The 23187-nt window shown below is 42.2% G+C and overlaps 1 protein-coding gene across 4 annotated transcripts in view; it reads right to left on the bottom strand.

Annotated features, from left to right (window-relative positions):
* The window catches only part of eps15 (epidermal growth factor receptor pathway substrate 15), a 183774-nt gene that overhangs the window by 8345 nt on the left and 152242 nt on the right, over positions 1 to 23187 (bottom strand). For all 4 annotated transcript variants that reach the window (XM_087990607.1, XM_087990609.1, XM_087990610.1 and 1 more), the window contains exons 20-22: positions 19963 to 20108; positions 18466 to 18535; positions 1853 to 1929 (exon numbers count right to left, since the gene is read on the bottom strand). In XM_087990607.1, coding sequence (XP_087846733.1) covers positions 1853 to 1929; positions 18466 to 18535; positions 19963 to 20108 — 293 coding nt within the window. The remainder of the gene's footprint in view (positions 1 to 1852; positions 1930 to 18465; positions 18536 to 19962; positions 20109 to 23187) is intronic.

The following is a 23187-nucleotide window of genomic DNA, read 5'->3' as shown; positions in this document are numbered from 1 at the left end:
TGTACTGCACTAGAATGTTCTATGTTTATATACATTAGGAAGAATAGCAAATTATATCTTTTTTATTCTTCGGAGAAACTTCAAAGTCTATGTGCTTCTTTTGTTGCATCTTTTTACTTCAATTCATTCTCTGAATATGAGCTACTTTGGAAATGTTGTCAGAGTTCGAACACAAGACGCACACAACAGGTTGTGCACAGTAAGTTCACACAAAAAGCAAAGTGCAAAAATGTTAGCTAATGGTTTCTTGACTGAAGGATAAATACTGAAATAGGACATGGAGTCTTTTGTATCCACCAGAAAGTGCAGAAGGTACCTTGGTATCATGTCTCACCTGAAAGATAACATCTGACACAACAGCATACCCTCAATACTAAAGAGAAGTGGGCAAAATCTCAGCAGATGGAAGATAGTGTGGAAAATGGGTGAACAGGCACTTTGCCAGGAAGAACAGAGAATAAATACATAAAGTCTGCAGACAACTGCAGCAGTGTGCGTGTCTGGGGTTCTTGTACGCTAGCCTTTTGTGATTCATATACAAATACAGCAGGGAGTCGGGATGGCAAACAGAATGTTGGTTTTTACTTCAAAGGGAATGGAGTACAAAAATAGGGAAGTCTAAGTAAAATGAGAAAAGGTACTAGTCATACCACACTTGGAATACTGTAAACAACAGCAAAGTGCTTGATGCTTAACTGCCCTCTGGGCAATTAGGGATGGGCAATAAATGCTGGTCCAGCCAGTGATGCCCTCATTCCATGAATGAATAAATACAATTAATCTAAGGAAAGATATACAGGCATTGGAGGCTGTCCAGAGAAGGATTACCAAGTTAATACCAGGTATTAAAGGAATGTCTTTGCGCAAGTCTAGCAGCAGACAGCATAATCTCAGGGTTTCGAATAGAGTGGTGCTGGAAAAGCAAAGCAGTTCAGGCAGCATCCGAGCAGTAAAATCGACGTTTCGGGCAAAAGCCCTTCATCAGGAATACAGGCAGAGTGCCTGAAGGGTGGAGAGATAAATGAGAGGAGGGTGGGGGTGGGGAGAAAGTCGCATATAGTACAATAGGTGCGTGGGGGAGAGGGTGAACGTGATAGGTCAGGGAGGAGGGTGGAGTGGATAGGTGGAAAGGAAGATAGGCAGGTAAGACAAGTCATGGGGACAGTGCTGAGCTGTAAGTTTGGAGCTGGGATGAGGTTGGGGAAGGGGAAATGAGGAAACTGGTGAAGTCCACATTGATGCCCTGGGGTTGAAGTGTTCCGAGGCAGAAGATGAGGCGTTCTTCCTCCAGGCGTCAGGTGGTGAGGGAGCAGCGGTGAAGGAGGCCCAGGACCTCCATGTCCTCAGCTGAGTGGGAGGGAGAGTTGAAATGTTGGGTCACAGGGCGTGTGGTTGATTGGTGCGGATGTCCCAGAGATGCTCCCTAAAGCGCTCTGCTAGGAGGCGTCCAGTCTCCCAATGTAGAGGAGACCGCATTGGGAGCAACGGATACAATAAATGATATTGGTGGATGTGCAGGTAAAACTTTGATGGATGTGGAAGGCTGCTTTGGGGCCTTGGATGGAGGTGAGGGAGGAGGTTCAGAAGAACAGAAAATACTGAAAACATTGAGCAGACCCTGCACCTTCTAGGGAAAAGAAACTCTTATCGCAACTCAAAATGTTAATTTTGTTTCTTTCTCCACAGATGCTGCCAGACATGCCTCAGTGTTTCCATAAGTTTATGTTTCAAGCCTATTTTTAAAGTACACTAATAAGAAAACATTTACAACGGAAGGAGATTGTGAAACAAAACATTAAAAATAACAAAATATTCTAAGGACACATTTTGCATAGATTTCTAAATTAATTACCTGTGATAATGTGTTAAAATCAGCAAACCCACTTCCAAATGAATCACTTCCAAACACTGAGACAAAAGGGTCTGCAACTAGAACAGAGACAGATAAAGTTATCAAGAAAAAAGTCACATCACAGAGAAAGCAATTTTCTTTATCCACATGTTGGCTTTATTAAAAATGCAATAGATAGGAACCAATAAGGTCTCAGAGGCTCTTGTGATTGTAAGTTATTTACTAAGATAAATTCGTAACGATTGATATTCACCCTTCATTGAAAAAGATAATTAAGGCTTAAAACTTCGAAACAAATTTGTCAAAAATCACCAAAGAACTGTGAATGCTGAAAATCAGAAACTGCTGGGAAAACTCAGCAGGTCTGGCAGCATCTCTAGAGAGAAAGCAGAGTTCACATGTCAGGTTCAGTGACAAAGAAAGGTTGTTGAAAAAAAGTGCATACGTTTTTAAGTTATGCTTCTATCAAGTGAACAGACACATGAATATTTTACAACATCTCTGCATATCAAGGTGCACACTCACATTTATTCTGTGAATGTGTCTATTGATATTTTTAAGTATTGATTCTTAATTTATGTCCTTATTTCTCAATATATTTTGCTATAGTCACAGAGGTGTACAGCACGGAAACAGACCCTTTGGTCCATCTCGTCCATGCTGACCAGCTATCCCAACCCAATCTAGTCCCACCTGCCAGCACCCAGCCCATATCCCACTAAACCCTTCCTATTTATATACCCATCCAGATGCCTTTTAAATGTTGCAATTGTACTAGCCTCCACCACATCCTCTGGCAGCTCATTCCATACCCGTGAAAAAGTTGCTCCCTTAATCTCTTTTATATCGTTCCCCGCTCACCCTAAACCTATGCCCTCTAGTTCTGGACTCCCCTAACAGTGAAAAGACTTTGTCTATTTATCCTATCCATGCCCCTCATGATTTTGTAAACCTCTATAAGGCTCTCAGCCTCTGACACTCCAGGGAAAACAAGCCCAGCCTATTCAACCTCTCCCTATAGTTCAAATCCTCCAACCCTGGCAACATCCTTCTAAATCTTTTCTGAACCCTTTCAAGTTTAACATCTTTCCGATAGGAAGGACATCAGAACTGCAAACAATATTTCAAAAATGGCCTAACCAATGTCCTGAACAGCTGCAACATGACCTCCCAACTCCTGTACTCAATTCTCTGACCAATAAAGGAAAGCATACCAAATGCCTTCTTCACTATCCTATATACCTGCAATTCCACTTTCAAGGAGCTATGAACCTGCATTCCAAGGTCTCTTTGTTCAGCAACCCTCTCTAGAACCTTACCATTAAGTGTATAAGTCCTGCTAAGATTTGCTTTCCCAAACTGCAGCACCTCACATTTATCGGAATTAAACTCCATCTGCCACTTCTCGCCCATTGGTCCATCTCATCAAGATCCTGTTGTAACCTAAGATAACCCTCTTCTCTGTCCACTACACCTCCAATTTTGGTGTCATCTGCAAACTTACTAACTGTACCTCTTATGCTCACATCCAAATCATTTATATAAATGATGAAAAGTAGTGAACCCAGCACCAATCCTTGTGACACTCCACTAGTCACAGGCCTCCAGTCTGAAAAACAACCCTTTACCACCACTCTCTGTCTTCCTCCTTTGAGCCAGTTCTGTATCCAAATGGCTAGTTCTCCCTGTATTCCGTGAGATCTAACCTTGCTAGCCAGCCTCCCATGGGGAACCTTGTTGAACGCCTTACTGAAGTCCATATAGATCATGTCTACCGCTCTGCCCTCATCAATTTTCTTTGTTACTTCTTCAAAAAACTCAATCAAGTTTGTGAGACATGATTTCCCATGCACAAAGCCATGTTGACTATCCCTAATCAGTCCTTGCCTTTCCAAATACATGTACATCCTGTCCCTCAGGATTCCCTCCAACAACTTACCTACCACCGACGTCAGGTTCACCGGTCTATAGTTCCCTGGCTTGTCCTTAACACCTTTCTTAAACAGTGGCACCACGTTAGCCAACCTCCAATCTTCCGGCACCTCACCTGTGACTATTGATGATACAAATATCTCAGCAAGAGACCCAGCAATCACTTCCCTAGCTTCCCACAGAGTTCTCGGGTACACCTGATCAGGTCCTAGGGACCTATCCACTTTTATGCATTTCAAGACATCCAGCACTTCCTCCTCTATAATATGGACATTTTACAAAGTGTCACCATCTATTTCCTTACATTCTATAGCTTCCATGTTCTTTTCCACAGTAAATCCTCATGCAAAATACATGTTTAGTATCTCCCCCATCTTCTGCAGCTCCTCACAAAGGCTGCCTTGCTGATCTTTATGGGGCCCTATTCTCTCCCTAGTTACCCTTTTAGAACATACAACACTACAGCGCAGAACAGGCCCTTCAGCCCTCGATGTTGCACCGACCTGTGAATTATTCTCAGCTCGTCCCCCTACACTATCCCAAAATCATCGATGTGCTTATCTAAGGATTGTTTAAATCTCCCTAATGCGGCTGAATTGACTACATTTGCATTCTCCTTAATTCTATTTGCCAAAGATATCTCATGTCTCCTTTTGGCATTCCACGCCCATACCATTCTCTGCGTAAAGAACTTTCCTCTGACATCTGTCTTAAATCTATCACCCCTCAATTTGTAGTTATGCCCTCTCGTACAAGCTGACGTCATCATCCCAGGAAAAAGTACTTCACTGTCTACCCTGTCTAATCCTCTGATCATCTTGTATTCTCTATCAAATCCCCCTTAGCCTTCTTCTTCTTTCCAATGAGAACAGACCCAAGTCTCTCAGCCTTTCCTCATAATAATACCTTCCCTCAAGACCAGGCAACATCCTGGTAAATCTCCTCTGCACCTTTTCCAATGTTTCCACATCCTTCCTGTAATGGGGCAACCTGAACTATACACAATATTCCAAGTGTGGCCACACTACCATTTTGTATAGTTGCAGCATGATATTGCAGTTCCAGAACTCAATCCCTCTACCACCGTATGCCTTCTTCACAGCACTATCCACCTGGGTGGCAACTTTCAGGGATCTATACACATGGACTCTAAGATCCCTCTGCACATCCACACTACAAATAATCTTTCCATTGACCCAGTACTCTGCCTTCCTGTTATTCTTCCCAAAGTGCATCACCTCACATTTAGCTGCCTTGAACTCCATTTGCCACCTCTCAACCCAATTGTGCAGTTTATCCAAGTCCCCCTGCAACCTGTAACATTCTTCCAAACTGTCCACTACTCCACCAACTTCAGTGACGTCTGCAAATTTACTAATCCATCCACCCATGCCTGCGTCTAAGTCATTTATAAAAATGACAAACAACAGTAGTCCCAAAACAGATCCTTGTGGCACACCACTAGTAACTGGACTCCAGACTGAATATTTTCCATCAACCACCACTCACTGCCTTCTTACAGAAAGCCAGTTTCTAATCCAAACTGCTAAATCACTCTCAATTCCATGCCTCTGCATTTTCTCCATTAGCCTACCATGTGGAACCCTTTCAAAGGCTTTACTGAAGTCCATGTATACCACGTCAATTGCCCTACCCTCATCTACATGCTTGATCATGTTCTCAAAAAACTCAATGAGGTTTGTGCAACCTGCCCTTGACGAAACCATGTTGACTATCTGAAATCAAATTGTTGCTTGTTAGGTGATTATAAATCTTATCTCTTATAATCCTTTCCAAAACCTTTCCTACAACAGAAGTAAGGCTCACTGGTTTAGACATTTTTGTTCTTAATGTTTTTGTAAAAACCCTTTGCATTCTCCTTAATTCTATTTGCCAAAGATATCTCATGGCCCCTTTTGGCCCTGCCTTATTTCCCAAGAGTAGGTCAAGTTTTGCACCTTCTCTAGTAGGTACACCCACATACTGAAACAGAACATTTTCTTGTACACACTTGAGAAATTCCTCTCCATCTAAACCCTTAACACTATTGCAGACCCGGTCTAAGTTAAAATCCCCTATCATAACCACCCTATTATTCTTAAAGGTAACTGAGATCTACTTACAAATTTGTTTCCCAATTTCCCTCTGATTATTCGGGGGTCTATAATACAATCCCAGTAAGGTGATCATCCCTTTCTTATTTCTCAGTTCCACCCAAATAACTTCCCTAGATATATTTCCGAGAATATCCTCCCTCAGTACAGCTGTAACGTTATCCCTTATCAAAAACATCACTCCCCCTCCTCTCTTGCCTCCCTTTCTATCTTTCCTGTAGCATTTGTATCCTGGAACATTAAGCTGCCAGTCCTGTCCATCCCTGAGCCATGTTTCCATAATTGCTATGATATCCCAGTCCCATGTTCCTAACCATGCCCCGAGTTCATGTGCCTTTCCCGTTAGGCTTCTTGCATTGAAATAAATGTAATTTAATTTATCAGTCCTACCTTGTTCTCTGCTTTGTCCCTGTCTGCCCTGACTAACTCGCTTCTGTTCTCAACTGAACCAGTCTCAGCTTGATCTCTTTCCTCACTATCTCCTGGGTCCACCCCCTCACCTTAATAGTTTAAATGCTCCCGAGCAATTCTAGCAAATCTCCTTGCCAGTGTATTAGTCGCCTTCCAATTTAGGTGCAATCCGTCCCTCTTGTACAGGTCACTTCTACCCCAAAAGAGGTTCCAATGACCCAAAAATGTGAATCCTTCTCCCATACATCAGCTCCTCAGCCATGCATTCATCTGCCCTATCCTCCTATTCCTGCCCTCACTAGCTCGTAGCACCGGGAGTAACCCAGATATTACTACTCTCGAGGATCTCCTTTTTAAATTCCTGCCAGACTCTCTGTAATCTCCCTTCAGAATCTCAACCTTTTCCCTTCCTATGTCGTTAGTTCCAATGTGGACAATGACTTCTTGCTGACCCCTCTCCCCCTTGAGAACATTCTGCACCCTCTCTAAGACATGCTTGATCCTGGCACCAGGGATGCAACATACCATTCTGATTTTTCGCTGCTGGCCACAGAAATGTCTGTCTGTACCTCGGACTAGAGAGTGCCCTAACACAAACAATCTCTTGGAACCCGACGTACCTTTCATTACATTAGAGCCAGTCTCAATACCAGAAACTTGGCTGTTCGTGCTACATTCCCCGGAGAATCCATCGCCCCCTACATTTTCCAAAACAGCATACTTGTTTGAAATGGGGACAGCCACAGAAGACCCCTGCACTACCTGCCTACCCCCTTACCTTTTCTCGAGTTAACCCATCTATGTGACTGTATCTGAGACTTGCCCCCCTTCCTATAACTGCCATCCATCACATCCCTTTGCTCTTGTAAATTCCTCATTGCCTCTAACTGTCTCTCTAACCATGATCCTGCTGAGCTCAAGCCAGCTCCACGTTTTCTGCAACAGTGACTATGCTTCAAAAGTACTGGCTGTAAACGGTTTTCAAACATTGGTCAAGTTGTCAAAGAAACTATGCAAATGCAAGGTCTTTATTTTACATGCAAATTTCATAGTCTTGTGCATTAGTTATGTGAGGTCCCCTACTTACGAATATGCAACTCATGAATGCTCATACATGGAAAGATGTGCCCAAAAAGTAGTATCACTTTCAATATCCAACATATGATCATTTCCTGTTCTTAGAAGGGGCTGCTTTATATTGTCCTGCATTGTGTTCCAATTTGCATGAAGTTCGACTGACAAATAAACTCAGGAACAGAACCTGTTTGCAACCTGGGGACTTCCTATACTTTGAAGTCGACTCCTAAATGATATTTTATTGGAACAGTAAACTTTTGATTGTACTTTGCTTTCATAAAGTATGCAATCACACATTCAGTTGTTAAGAGGGGTCCATGCTTGAAGCAGAAACACTGTAGTTTAAGGGGTTGAGGCACCTTGCCTTATTTGATGAGAAAACTCCGCAATTAGTTAGAACTGAGATTTGGGATGGTGGTGGAAGTGGGGTGTGATGGGAGGTAGCACAGAGCGAGCAAGAGGGTGAGCTAAAAAGGAGTGAAGAGAGAGGCTGTGCTGGTGAGAATCTAAAATGGAAGAGAGTCCCTGCATTTTAGAGACCATGTAAGGTGAAATTCCTGCCAGAGGATGTACAGGTTATGAACAGTTTTAACTTGGTTCAGTCACAATAAGCTGTGTACCATCAGGAGGAGAGATGACATCCAGAGTGCAACACAGCCCGAATGAGTATATAGTTCTGGGACAAAAACAGAAGTTGATGGAAAAGCTCCGCAGGTCTAGCAGCATCTGTGAAGAGAAATCAAAGTTAACGTTTCAGGTCCGGTGACCCTTCCTTAGATCTTTTCTGGTTTCTGATTTACAGCATTCGCAGTTCTTTCGGTTTTCATATTGTTTGGGAATTTGGAGGTAGTGTGGGAATACAATTGGTAAAGTCTCTCTTCTTTCTCTATTTTAAGAGTTTAAAAATTAATAGTCTAGATAAAATGTTAATAAAAAGGTAGCTGACTCAGCTGATTGAGTTATCACCTGAAGTCTGAATTGGGCTTTAACAGGTGTTAATTACTCGTGAAACTAAGTGTTTGTCATCACAGTTCTGAAGGCCTGTTGAAAGCGCATAATCAGTAAGCTTCGCATGTTCAGGAAGGAGAGATCACATCCAGAGTGAGACACTGCCCAAGTGAGGACTGTACACACCTCAGGGACTTTGGAGGCAGTGTGGGAATTTGGTACAGAAGGAAGAGATGCTTTTTGCTTGTTTTTACAAGATAAATTTAAGGAAAGTATCAAGGGCCCAGTAAAAGGAAGAATGACATCACAGGAAAACCACAAATTCACTGGTTGGTAAAAGCTGTTAGTTTGACTATTGTACATTACTTTAAGATTGAAGGTAAATGGGGTAAGTACGTACAGGCTACAGATTACAAATTATTATTACAAGACCAGTCGAAATTTGCTTTAAAAATTGAAGAAAGAACTGAGACTCTACAACTGTAGTGTTTCCCACCCGTCCTCCTCTAACCTAGTTAATAAGGTAAGATTCATTCTAAACTTCCTCTGTTGAATATAAGTTTGTTATTAATTTTATAGCAACTTGAACTAAGCTTTCTACTTTAGTACTGAGTGGGTGTTCAAATAAATTGGGTATGGATGCTAGGGCAGTTGCTTGCTCCTCCTGCAGAATGTGGCAGGTGGGAGACATGGCATACATCTCCGCTGGCTACATCTGCGGGGAGTGCACCCAACTTCAGCTCTTTGAAAACCGTGTTAGGGAACTGGAGCTGGAGCTGGATGAACTACGGATCATTCGGGAGGCTGAGGAGGTAATTGAGAGGAGTTACTGGGAGTTGGTCACTCCTAAGGCTCAGGACAAGGATAGATGGGTTACAGTTAGAGGGAGGAAAGGGGACAGACAGACAGTGCAGAGATCCTCTGTGGACATTCCCCTCAGCAATAAGTATACCGTTTTGGATACTGCTGGTGGGGATGACCTACCAGAGGAAAGCCACAGCAGTCATTTCTCTGGCACTGAGCCTGACACTGTGGCAAAGAAAGGAAGGGGGCAGAATAGAAAAGTACTCGTGGTAGGGGACTCGATAGTTAGGGGAATTAACAGAAGATTTAGTGGTCAGGATCGGGATTCCCGGAAGGTATGCTGCCTTCCTGGTGCCAGGGTCCGGGACGTCTCCGATCGGGTGTCTAAGGTTCCAAAAGGGGAGGGCGAACAGCCAGAAGTCGTGTTACATATTGGCACTAATGATATAGCCAGGAAAAGGATCGAGGATATAAAAAGTGATTTCAGGGAGTGAGGATGGAAGCTGCAAAGCAGGACAAACAGAGTAGTGTTCTCTAGTTTACGACCACAGCCACGAGATAGCGAGGCGAGGAACAGGGAGTGGGCACAGCTTAACACGTGGCTGAGCAGCTGGTGTAGGAGGGAGGGCTTCAGGTTTGTAGATAATTGGGATGCCTTCTGGGGAAGGTGGGACGGGTTGCATCTGAACTGGAAGGGGACCAATGTCCTGGATGGAAGGTTTGCTCGAGTAGTTCGAGAAGGTTTAAACTAGTGTGACAGGGGGTGGGAACCTGAACTGTATACTGGAGGTGAGAGTTGATGCAGATGATGCAATAGCAAGAGGTAGACCAGCTAGTGGGAGGGAACCAAGGGATCAGTTAAAGTGTGTTTGCTTTAACGCAAGGAGTATCAGGAATAAAAGTGATGAACTTAGAGCATGGATCAGTACCTGGTACTATGATGTTGTGGCCATAACAGAGACATGGGTTCCTCAGGGGCAGGAATGGTTGCTGGATGTTCCAGGGTTTAGAGCATTTAAAAAGAATGGGGGGGGGGGGAAGAAGAGGAGGGGGTGTAGCACTACTAATCAGAGAGGGTATCACAGATACAGAAGCTTCCATTGTCGAGGAAGATCTGCCTTCCGAGTCAGTATGGGTGGAAATTAGGAACAGCAAGGGAGCAGTCACCTCGTTAGGAGTTTACTACAGGCCCCCCAATAGCAGCAGGGAGATGGAAGAAAGCAGAGGTCGGCAGATTTTGGAAAAGTGTGGACGTAGTAGGGTTGTTGTAATGGTTTCCTAACTCAGTACATTGACGGGCCAATGAGGGGAGAGGCCATTCTCGACTTGGTGCTCGGAAACGAGCCGGGGCAGGTATCAGATCTTGTGGTGGGAGAGCATTTTGGTGATAGTGACCACAACTGCCTCACATTCTACATAGCTATGGAGAAGGAGAGAATTAGGCAAAATGGGAGGATATTTAATTGGGGAAGAGGAAACTATGATGCGATTAGACATGAGTTAGGAAGCATGGATTGGGAGCAATTGTTCTATGGTAAAGGCACTATGGACATGTGGAGACTGTTTAAGGAACAGTTGTTGCAAGTAATGAATAAATATGTCCCTCTGAGACAGGCAAGAAATGGTAAGATAAAGGAACCTTGGATGACAAGAGCGGTGGAGCTTCTCGTCAAAAGGAAAAAGGTAGCTTACATAAGGTGGCGGAAGCTGGGGTCAAGCTCAGCTCTAGAGGATTACAGGCAGGCGAGGAAGGAGCTCAAAAATGGTATGAGGAGAGGCAGGAGGGGGCACGAGAAAGGCTTGGCAGAACGGATTAGGGAGAACACAAATGCATTTTACACTTATGTGAGGAATAAGAGAATGGTCAAAGAAAGAGTAGGGCCGATCAGGGATAGCATAAGGAATTTGTGTGTGGAGTCTGAGGAGGTAGGGGAAGCCCTAAATGAGTTTTTTGCTTCTGTCTTTACGAAAGAAACCAACTTTGTAGTAAATGAAACCTTTGAAGAGCAGGTGTGCATGCTGGAATGGATAGAGATAGAGGAAGCTCATGTGCTGAAAATTTTGTCAAACATTAAGATTGACAAGTCGCCAGACCCGGACCAGATTTGTCCTCGGCTGCTTTGGGAAACGAGAAATGCAATTGCTTCGCCACTTGCGAAGATCTTTGCACCCTCGCTCTCCACTGGAGTCATACCTGAAGACTGGAGAGAGGCAAATGTAATTCCTCACTTCAAGAAAGGAAATAGGGAAATTCCCGGCAATTACAGACCAGTAAGTCTCACGTCTGTCGTCTGCAAGGTGTTAGAAAGGATTCTGTGTGATAGGATTTATGACCATCTGGAAAAGCATGGCTTTATTAAATGCAGTCAACACGGCTTTGTGAGGGGCAGGTCATGCCTCACAAACCTGATCGAGTTCTTTGAGGATGTGACTAGAAAAGTTGATGAGGGTTGAGCTGTGATGTAGTGTATATGGACTTCGGCAAGGCATTTGATAAGGTTCCCCATGGTAGGCTCATTCAGAAGGTCAGGAGGAATGGGATACAGGGGAACTTAACTGTCTGGATACAGAATTGGCTGCCCAACAGAAGACAGAGAGTGGTAGTAGAAGGAAAATATTCTGCCTGGAAGTCTGTGGTGAGTGGTGTTCCACAGGGCTCTGTCCTTGGGCCTCTACTGTTTGTAATTTTTATTAATGACTTGGATGAGGGGATTGAAGGATGGGTCAGCAAGTTTGCAGACAACACAACGATTGGAGGTGTCGTTGACAGTATAGAGGGCTGTTGTAGGCTGCAGTGGGACATTGACAGGATGCAGAAATGGGCTGAGAGGTGGCAGATGGAGTTCAACCTGCATAAATGCGAGGTGATGCATTTTGGAATGTTGAATTTGAAAACTAAGTACATGATTAAGGATAGGATTCTTGGCAGTGTGGAGGAACAGAGGGATCTTGGTGTGCAGGTACATAGATCCCTTAAAATGGCCACCCACGTGGACAGGGTTGTTAAGAAAGCATATGGTGTTTTGGCTTTCATTAACAGGGGGATTGAGTTTAAGAGAGTCGTGAGATCTTGTTGCAGCTCGAGAAAACTTTGGTTAGACCGCACTTGGAATACTACTTCCAGTTCTGGTCGCCCTATTATAGGAAAGATGTGGATGCTTTGGAGAGGGTTCAGAGGAGGTTTACCAGGATGCTGCCTGGACTGGAGGGCTTATCTTACACCCTCAGTCAACTGAGCTCGGACTTTTTTCATTGGAGAAAAGGAGGAGGAGAGGGGACCTAATTGAGGTATACAAGATAATGAAAGGCATAGATAGAGTCGATAGCCAGAGACTATTTCCCAGGGCAGAAATTACTAACACGAGGGGTCATAGTTTTAAGCTGGTTGGAGGAAAGTATAGAGGGGATGTCAGAGGCGGGTTCTTTACACAAAGAGTTGTGAGAGCATGGAATACGTTGCCAGCAGCAGTTGTGGAAGCAAGGTCATTGGGGACATTTATGGTCACAGAAATTTGAGGGTGCATACATGAGGATCAGTGGTTGGCACAACATTGTGGGCTGAAGGGCCTGTTCTGTGCTGTACTGTTTTATGTTCTAAATAAAAGAGACGTAGGACCAGGCAATGCATTGTACCTGCATAATGTGGAAACTGGAGGACCCCATTGTGGTTCATTGTGACCATATCTGTAGCAAGTGGTGGTTGCTTGAGGAACTCCAACTCAGAGGTAATGTGCTGGAGTCTGAGCTTCAAACATTGCGACACATCAGCACAGGGGAGAGAGTAACCTGAACGTTGTGCTTCAGGAGACAGTCACATCACTTCAATTAACTACCTCAAATTCAGTCAGTGGTCAGGGACTGGGGGATGTGACTATGAACAAGGCAGGTAAATGGATCCAGGAGGTAGTGCTGAAGGAGCCTCAGCCCTTGAGCTTGTTTAACAGGTTTAAATTCTTACGCCCTGCAGGATAGAGCAGGGATTTGGGGGTGGAGAATGGTGGTTGTGGTCCCAAAGGTCACATTGCCTGCGTACTGTCAAAGCTCAGAATCTCTCATCTTGGCTGCAGAGGAACTTGGAGTGGGAGGGGTATGGTCCTGAAAGGGAGAAGCTGGAATGAGATGTAACAGTATTACAATTAAGTAAAAGGTGACTGCAAAGACATGAGGGAGGACTTAGCCAGAATTGACTGGAAAGATAGCCTAGCAGGGAAGACAGTGAAGCAGCACAGGCAGAAGTTTCTGGGATTAATTCAGGAGGCAGAGCAGAAACCTATCCCAAGGAAGAAGAAATGTACTAAGGGGAGGACAAAACAGCTATGGCTGACAAGGCAAGTCAAGGACAGCATTAAAGCAAAATAAAAAAAAATACAATGTGGTGAAGATTATTGGGAAACCAGAGGATTAGCAAGCCTTTAAAACAAAGGCAGAGGATAACCAAAAAAACAAAAATGGAGGAGAAAATGAAATAGGAGACTAACCAGCTAGTAAAATAAAAGAGAATTGCAAGATTTTTTTTGACATATTAAAGGTTTCAGAGAGAGGCAGAGTGGATATTAGACTGCAGGAAAATAAGGCTGGAGAAGTGGTAATGAGAACAAAGAAATGGTGGAGGAACTGAAGAGGTACTTTGCATCAGTTTTCACAGTGGAAGACACCAGCAGCAAACCAGAACTTCAGGAGTCAAGGGGCAGAGGTGAGTTAGTTGCCATCATTCAGGACAAGGTGCTGGGGAAGCTGAAAGGTCTGAAGGGGCACAAATCACCGAGACCAGTTGGATTATACCCTATAGTTCTGAAGGAGATAACTGGAGATTGTACAGGCATTGGTGGTGATCTTTCAGGAATCACTGAAGTCAGGGAGGATCCTAGAGGACTGGAAAATGGCTAATTTGGCATTCCTGTTTAAAAAGGGATGGAGGCAGAAGGAAGGAAACTACTGGCTGGTTAGCCTAAATCTTGGTTGGAGCTAACATTTTAGAGTCCATTATTAAGAATGAGATTGCAAAGTTCTTGGAAGTGCATGATAAAAGAGCACTGAGTGAGCACAGCTTCAAGAGGAGGAGGTCATATCTGACAAATCTGTTCAAAGTTTTTCAGGTGGTAATGAGCAAGTTAGACAAAGAGAGCCAATGGATGTTATCTATTTGGATTTTCAGAAGACCTTGGATAAAGGGCTGCACAGGAGGCTGCTAAATAAGACAACATCCCATGATGTTAGGGGATGAACAGTTTGTCATATGAAGGGCACTTGAGGGCTCTGGACCTGTGCTCGAAGTAGTTTAGAAGGGTGAGGAGGATCTGATGAAAACTTAGAGAATATTGAGAGGCTTGGATAGTGTGGATGTGGAGAAGATGTTTCAACTGGTTGGAGAGAATAGAACTGGAGGGTTCAGCCTCAGAGTGAAGGGATGACCCTTTAGGATGGAGACAAGAAAGAATATTTCAGCCAGAAGGTGACTGCTCTGTGGAACTCATTTCTGCAGAAGGCCGTTAAGGCCAAGTCATAGAGTGTATTCAAGACAGAGATAGATGGGTTCTCAGTTAGTAAGGGGATCAAGGGTGACAGGGTGAAGGCAGGAGAATGGGGTTGAGAAACACATCAACTATGATTAAACAGCAAAGCAGACTGCTGGGCAAAAAAAGACCTTCTTCTGCTCCTATATCTTATGGTCTTACATGTCCCAACTTAGTCAGGAATACATGACATACAACATCGGAAACATGTTTTTATCTAAAGATCTGCCACTTTATTATGAAACTTCACACTGTGTTGCCAAGATCTGAAACATATAAAATGGTGTACAAGAAAAGATACTCTGGTTCATCTTGCCTGTCTTGTACAATTGCTAAAAGTCACACAACACCAGGTTATAGTCCAACAGGTTTAATTGGAAGCACACTAGCTTTCGGAGCATTGTACAATTGTTAATTGCTACTCACCAGAGCTACGCAATTTATTGTGGAAAAAAAGAAAACATGTCAAATATTTGGGATAACAATCTGGAAAATTTATTTCCAATCCCATTAGGTAACCAAAATCATACCAGGTCATCAATGACAATGATTTTGACCTTTGGTCCAGCCAATAACAAGTCGAGCTTTCAATTGAAGTAATTAAGTGAATCAGCACTTAGCACACAAGTAGGCAATCTTGCCACAAAAAAAGTATTATTATCTGACCCAATCCTGTCTTTGCTTAGAACCTAAGAACTGGATGCAGGAGTAGGCCATCTGGCCCTTCCAGCCCGCTCTGCCATTCAATACGATCACTGCTGATTTTTTTGTGGCCTCAGCTCCATTTACCTGCCCTCTCTCCATCACCCTTAATTCCTTTACTGTTCAAAAAAGTATCTATCTTAGCTTTAAAAACATGTACTGAGGAAGCCTCAACTACTTCATCGGGCAGGGTATTCCATAGATTCACAAACCTCTGGGTGAAGAAGTTCCTTCTCAATTCAGTCCTAAATCTGCTCCCTCTAATTTTGAGTCTATGTCCTCTTGTCCTAGTTTCTTCTGCCAATGAAAACATCCCCTCTACCTCTCTCACCTATTCCCTTCATAATTTAAAATGTTTCTTTAAGACCACCCCCCCATTCTTCTAAATTCCACTGAATATAAATTCCAGTCCACTCAGTCTCTGTTCTTAAGCCAACCCTCAATTCCAGGATCAACTGAGTGAACTTCCTCTCGTGCCAGCACATCCTTTCTCAACTAAGGAGACCAAAACTGTATACAGTACTCCAGGTGTGGCCTACCAGCACCCTATATGATTGCAACATAACCTCTCTGCTTTTAAATTCAATCCCTTTAGCAGTGAAGGACAAAATTCCATTTGCCTTCTTAATTACCTGTTGCACCTAAAGACCTAACTTCCATGATTCATGCACAAGGACACCCAGATCCCTCTGCACAGCAGCATGCTGCAACTTTTTACCATTCAAATAAGTCCTTTTTACTGTTATTCCTATCAAAATAGATGACTTCACATTTATTAATAGTATACTCCATCGGTCAGACCTTTGCCCACTCACATTATCTATATCTTGCTGCCAAGTTTCAGTCAGAGAGTCATAGAGATGTACAGCATGGAAGCAGATCCTTCGATCAAATCCGTCCATGCCGACCAGATATCCCAACCCAATCGAGTCCCACCTGCCAACACCCAGCCCATATCCCTCCAAACGCTTCATATTCTTTTTCCCATCCAAATGCCTCTTAAATGTTGCAATTGTACCAGCCTCCACCACTTCCTCTGGTAGCTCATTCCATACACGTACCACCCTCTGTGTGAAAAAGTTGCCCCTTAGGTCTCTTTTATATCTTTCCCTAAACCTATGCCCTCTAGTTCTGGACTCCCCGACTCCAGGGAAAAGACTTCGCTTATTTACCCTATCCATGCCCCTCAATTTTCGAAACCTCTATAAAAGTCACCCCTCAGCCTCCAACGCTCCAGGGAAAACTCCTCTGCATACTTTGCCCTATCACTCATCTTAGTGTTACCTTCAAACTTTGACACCCGACACATAGCCCCCAACTCCGAATCATCTTGTAAATTATGAATAATTGCAGTCCCAACGCTGATCCTGAGGCACACCACTAGTCACCAATCATCAACTAGAAAAATATTCATTTATTCATCAACTAGAAAAACATTCATTTATTCCCACTCTTTGCTTCCTTTAGTTAACCAATCCTATATCCATGCAAACACATTACCCATAATGCCATGCATCTTTTGTTTGGCATTTTGCCAAATGCCTTTTGAAAATCTAGATACACCACATCGACTGGGTCCCCGTTGTCAACAGTGCTTGCAATGTCTTCATAGAATTCCAGTAGATTAGTTAAGCATGACCTGCTTTTCACGAACCCATACTGCTTCTGCCCAATGGGACAATTTCTACCTCGATGTCTTGCTATTTCTTCCTTGACAGTAGATTCAAGCATTTCCCCGGCTATAGAAATTAAGCTAACTGGCCTATAATTCCCCATCTTTTGCCTAGCCCCTTTTTTAAACAGTGGTGTCACATTTGCTGTTTTCCAATCTGCTGGGACTGCAGATACATAGATATTTTTAGTGACCTTGCTCAGACATATTATGATTCAATAGGTGGGACTTGAACCTTGGCCTTCTCTGACCCGAGCACTGTGCCACAAAAGCTCTAATAAAAAAAGATCAATCAACTTAGGTGGACATGTTGACACACCTCTAAGGCAGGCGAGCCTTGAATCTAGACCTTCTGGTTGGGGAGTAGGGACATTACCACAACACCACAAAAGCCCTCAGCTTGTTTAACTCGTAAGCCTGCTCCCTGGCATTTCGAACCAATCTAGTTAAAATAATTGAACCACATTTACTCGATCAAGCTACCCATTCATTTTGTAAGACTGGAGTCATTTAATAAAGATTAAGATGTTGGAAAATATGAACAAGGACAAAATGGTATGTTTAGATGCGTGTTGGATTATTCTATGAATACATCTGTAAACTTGTTTTTTAAACTTCACCACACTGGTCATGAAACATTTTGAGCTGTTCTTGTTTGAGGATTCTTTCTGATGGGCTTGAGCAATTTTGGTCTCATTGACTGACTCACTACAATGATTAGTATTCTTGTCATAAAACGTTGATGTCGTCTTATTTCTTGAATTGAACATCATTTTTGCAGATAACTAATTAGCAACAACTAAGGAAGCAAACCACACATTGATTTAAAAAATAAAATCCCTGCGTATTCTAAACTAAAATAAAGAAGTGTGGATGCTGAGACGTGAAACAAAATAAAATGGTGGAGAAATTCAGCAGGCTTGGCAGCATCGGTCGAGGGAGAAACAAAATTAACATTTTAAGTCCAGTGACCCTTTATCAGAACTGAGTGTTTGAGTTTCTCCAGCATTTCATTTTTATTTCAAATGCATACTTTCTTTGGTTTACAATTTTGCCAATACATCCATGTGAAAGTACAATGAGAATACATATACAGAGATCACCTCCCCAATGGAATCAAACACTTTTTTCACTTGTTAAAAAAATACAAAATAGACATTTCAAGATTGCCAATTAGTTACAAGCAGATGGTATGTAACATGTTGGACAATACTTCATCAGGGAAAGAGAGAGAAATAGGCAGGATGAAATTGGAGAGATATTGAAGGACCAGAAAGAATAAACTCATGATGACAGCATCAAAATGGTATTAAAGAGGCTGCTTGTGAACAACGCAGAGATCTGTTATTGTGTGTGCACGAGTGTGTTTGTGAATTTATAACCATATTAATAGCTTAGAACCGATATTTGTATCTGCACTGTTAGGTTTAACTTTCTCACCTGTTTCACTCGTGGATGAGACTGTTCCACCACCAGGAGCAAATGGATCATTGGCTTTCAGAGTTTCAATCTAAAATCAAATATATGTAAATACGTTGGTTTGAAACAGACACATACTTGAATTCAGAAGTAAAATGCCAGTTCATGTGTCTGTGCAATGTTCTAGAAAAAAACTGGTTATTCTAACTGTTTTGGAATACAACTGGACTTGTGGTATCTGGTTTTGCTCTGCACTGACTTTTCTGATTGATCAGAATTTCATTAAAGTCAGAATGCAATCTCAAGTTCTCACGATAAAAGCAAAGCTGCTTTTGTCAACTTTAATCTGAAGTTCAAAACTATGACCAGAAAAATAAAAAAAACCCGAAATAACGTTTTGACTGTAGTTGAAGAATTAATCTCAACAATGAAATCCTAAAAATCATCAACTTGATTTTGCAAATCTTACATTTGTGACTTGGTGAGATTGATTGGTCAAAATAGATAGAAGTGGGTTCATGCCTGAAACTTACTGCAAGACAAGTTGCTATTTTCATTTTGGGCATCTAGAGAAGAAACCAATAATCAGAATCTAGTTCCCAGAAATCTGCTTCCATGGCAAAGTGCAGAACTCAAAGTGATATACCTTGGTACTGTCAATAAGTTATGTTCCCACCCTTTCAGTTGCAATAAATGTACAATAGAATATCAGAAAACAAGTAAAATAACTGCAAAATATGCAGAGGCAAAAGTGAAATGAATTCACTGATAACTTGTATTAATTGTTGAAAAACATTCTGAAAGTATGTCATATATGATCTTTCTGATGACCTTACATAAATGATCATTCTTTATCAATTGTCGGCAGCTTATTTGACCACATGAGCTGTTAAACGTGTATTCCTCTCAAGTTATGCGTAGACATTTGCCTTTACTAGCTTATTCATTGGATAATTATCAAGTGCAGAAACTTTAGCTAATTTTAGCACCAGGAATTTTAAGACCAATCAAAATACTGTGTCTCACACCAAAGATACACTCTATTAACTCAGCACATTAATAACTGAATTTTATTATGTATCAAAGAATCCATTCTGGGACAACAGTTCAGCATAATTCATTATGTTTTAGCATCATATACAGCTATGTGGAAATCCTTCCAGGACACAGCAGTACACCCACATGGTCATTAATAATCTACTACTTAGCATTAAGTAATTAATTTCTCAATCATTTGGAAATGATCTTAGTCCTCTTCCCATGGTACTTAACCACTAACAGGCATGATACACACGGGGGTAATCTCTTCTAAAACTTAACTCCTTCGGCACGGAGCAGCTTCGGCCCCACAATGACTTGGCTATGATTAGGAATTTTTTCGAAAAAGCCACAAGATGAAAACGGTGAACCTTTCACCGTTTTCCGATACATCACTATCTGCATAGAGTCATTTTTAGATACTTTATCTTTAGAAAAACAGTATGTGCCATTAAGTACATAACTGATTTCTGTACTTACTGATCCCACATTATTGTTGGCTACTGTAGTACTAAAAGGATCAGACTCAATAGATGTAAACGGATCATTTGAAGATTGTTGAAAGAAGTTACTAGAAGCATCTGCAAAAGGATCAGTGCCTTTAAAAGGGTCTCCTCCAAAAGGATCTGCAACAATATTGTACAAATGATTCAGAGAAAACCCAAACAAGAAATGTTAACAGATAAATGATTTTGAATACAAGACACACATAATCAAGACTATCTACTGAATAGCATAACTGAGAAAGCCTACCAGAAATAGGAGTAATTAGTACCCAAGTCAGACTGCAATTGAAATATTAAAGCAAACTGTAAATTGTTTCAAATGTAAAAAGTCAACTTTATACATTTCGAAATAATTCTACAACAGTTAATATCTTACATATAAATTTCATGTTGTAGTAAGTTATAAAAATTGAGGAAGATTGTAGGTTTTATCCGAATTCCATATTAAAAAGGAATATGACAACTAAGCTTATGCTCATGCTAAGAAGTGAGAATTTTGAAATCAGCCTTGGAACATGATCAGGATCATGAGCCAATGACAGTTTACAACTTTGTTTCAGTATATCTGCTCAAGGACATTAGACACATATAATGTGACTTAGCTGTTACTTCCCTCCTTTTGCCTTACACCACACACACAGAATTGGCCCCCACTAACAGCCACAAATGTACATGTTTAAGTCGTTATTCATTGGTACTCATGGGACACGATGTCATCATCCTCAGGGGAAATTACACTAAAGTTTTATCATTAAGTGTATAAACCCTGCTTTGATGTGCTTTTCCAAAATGCCAACCTCATATTTATCGAAATTAAGCTCCACCTGCCACTCCTCAGCCCATTGGCTCATCTGATCAAGATCCCATTGTACTCTGAGTAATCTTCACTGCCCACTACACCTCAAGTTTTGGTGCCATTTGCAAACTTACCAACTATACCTCCTATGTTCACATCCAAATCATTTATATAAATGACAAAAAGCATGGAACCAGCACCAATCCTTGTGGCATACCACTGGTCACAGGCCTCCAGTCTGAAAAGCAATCTAACACCATAGTCTGCCTTCTACCTTCAAGCCAGTTCTGTATCCAAATGGCTAGTTCTCCTATTTTCCATCAGATAAAACCTTGCTCACCAGTCTACCATGAGAAACCTTGTCAAACACCTTACTGAAGTCCATATAGATCATGTCCACTACTCTTCCCTCATCATTCCTCTTCCTTACATTTTCAAAAAACTCAGTCACGTTTGAGAGACATGATTTCCCATGCAAAAAGCCATGTTGACTATCCCTAATCAGTCCTTGCCTTTCCAATTACATGTACATCCTGTCCCTCAGGATTCCCTCCAACAACTTGCCCACTACCGATATCAGGCTCACTGGTCAATAGTTCCCTGGCTTGTCCTTACCAACTCAAATAGTGGTAACACGTTAGCGAAATTCCAGTCTTCCGGCATCTCATCTGTAACTATCGATGATACAAATATCTCAGCAAAGAGCCCAGCAATCACTTCTCTAGCTTCCCACAGAGTTCTAGACTACACCTGATCAGGTCCTGGGGATTTATCCACTTGTAAGACATCCAGTACCACCTCCTCAGTAATTTTTCATGCTGTCACCATCTATTACCCCACATTCTACATCTTCCACGTCCTTCTCCACAGTAAACTCTCATGCAAAACACTGGTTAAGTATCTCTCCCATCTCATGTGGTTCCACACACAGGCTACCTTGCTGATCTTTGAGGGGCCCTATTCTCTCCCTGGTTATAATTTTGTCCTTAGTATATTTATTCTCCTTAACCCTATTTGCCAAAGCGATCTCATGTCGTCTTTTTGCTCTCCTGATTTCCCTCTTCAGTATACGCCTACTGCTTTTATATGCCCAGGATTCACTCAATCTCTCTCATCTATACCTGACATATGCTTCCATCTTTTTCTCAACCAAAACCTCAATCTCTCTAGTCATCCAGCGTACCCGACACTACCAGCCTTGCTTTCACCCTAACAGGAATATACTGTCTCTGGACTCTCATGGTCTCGCTTTTGAAGGCTTCCCATTTTCAAGCCATCCCTTTACCTGCTAAAATCTGCCCCCAGTCAGCTTTTGAAAGCTCTTGCCCAATACTGTCAAAATTGGCCTTACTCCAATTTAGAATTTCAACTTTTAGATGTGGTCTATCCTTTTCCATCACGATTTCAAAATTAATAGAATTATGGTCACTGGCCCCAAAGTGCTCCCCCATTGACATCTCAGTCACCTGCCCTGCCTTATTTCCCAAGAGTAGGTCAAGTTTGAACCTGCTCTAGTAGGTACATCCATATACTGAACCAGAAAATATTCTTGTACACACTTAACAGATTCCTCTCCATCTAAATTCTTACCACTATGGCAGTCCCAGTCTATGTTTGGAAAGTTAAAATCCCCCACCAATAACCACTCTATTATTCTTTCAGGTAACTGAGATCTCCTTATAAATTTGTTTCTCAATTTCCTGCTGACTGTTGGGTGGTCTTTAGTACAGGCCCAATAAGGCGATCATCTCTTTCAGATTTCTCAGTTCCACTCAAATAACTTCCCTGGATGTATTTCTGGGAATATCCTCCTCAAGTACAGCTGTAATGCTATCCCTTAACAAAAACACCACTCCCTCTCCTCTCTCGTCCCCCTTTCTATCCTTCCTGTAGAAGCTGTATCCTCGAACATTAAGCTGCCAGTCCTGTCAATCCCTGAGCTACGTCTTGTAAGTGCTATGAAATCCCAATCCCATGTTCCTAACCACACCCTGAGTTTGTCTGCTTTCCTTGTTAGGCATCTTGCATTGAAATAAATGCAGTTTAATTTATCAGTCCTACCTTGTTCTCTACTTTGTCCCTGTCTCCCCTATTTGACTTGCTCCTTTTCCCAACTGTTCCAATCCCAGTGTCATCTCTTTCCGCACTATTTTCCTGAGCTTCCCCAACGTCTAACCCCGACCCCACCATACTAGTTTAAATCCTCCTGAGCAGCTCTAGCAAATCTCCTGCCAATAGAATAGTGTCCTTCCAAGTTAGGAGCAATCCATCCTTCTTGTACAGGTCACTTCTCTCCCAGACGAGATTCCAATGATCCAATAATGTGAACCCTTCTCCCCTGCACCAGCTTCTCAGCCACACATTCATCGGCTCCATCCTCCTATTCCTACCCTCAATAACTCA

Source organism: Chiloscyllium plagiosum, unplaced genomic scaffold (genome assembly GCF_037043375.1).
Source record: "Chiloscyllium plagiosum isolate Xiang-an unplaced genomic scaffold, Cpla_swu_hap1 HiC_scaffold_9, whole genome shotgun sequence".
NCBI lineage: Eukaryota > Metazoa > Chordata > Chondrichthyes > Orectolobiformes > Hemiscylliidae > Chiloscyllium > Chiloscyllium plagiosum.
The sequence above is the reverse complement of the archived record's forward strand: the minus strand, read 5'-3'. Positions and strand labels throughout refer to the sequence as shown.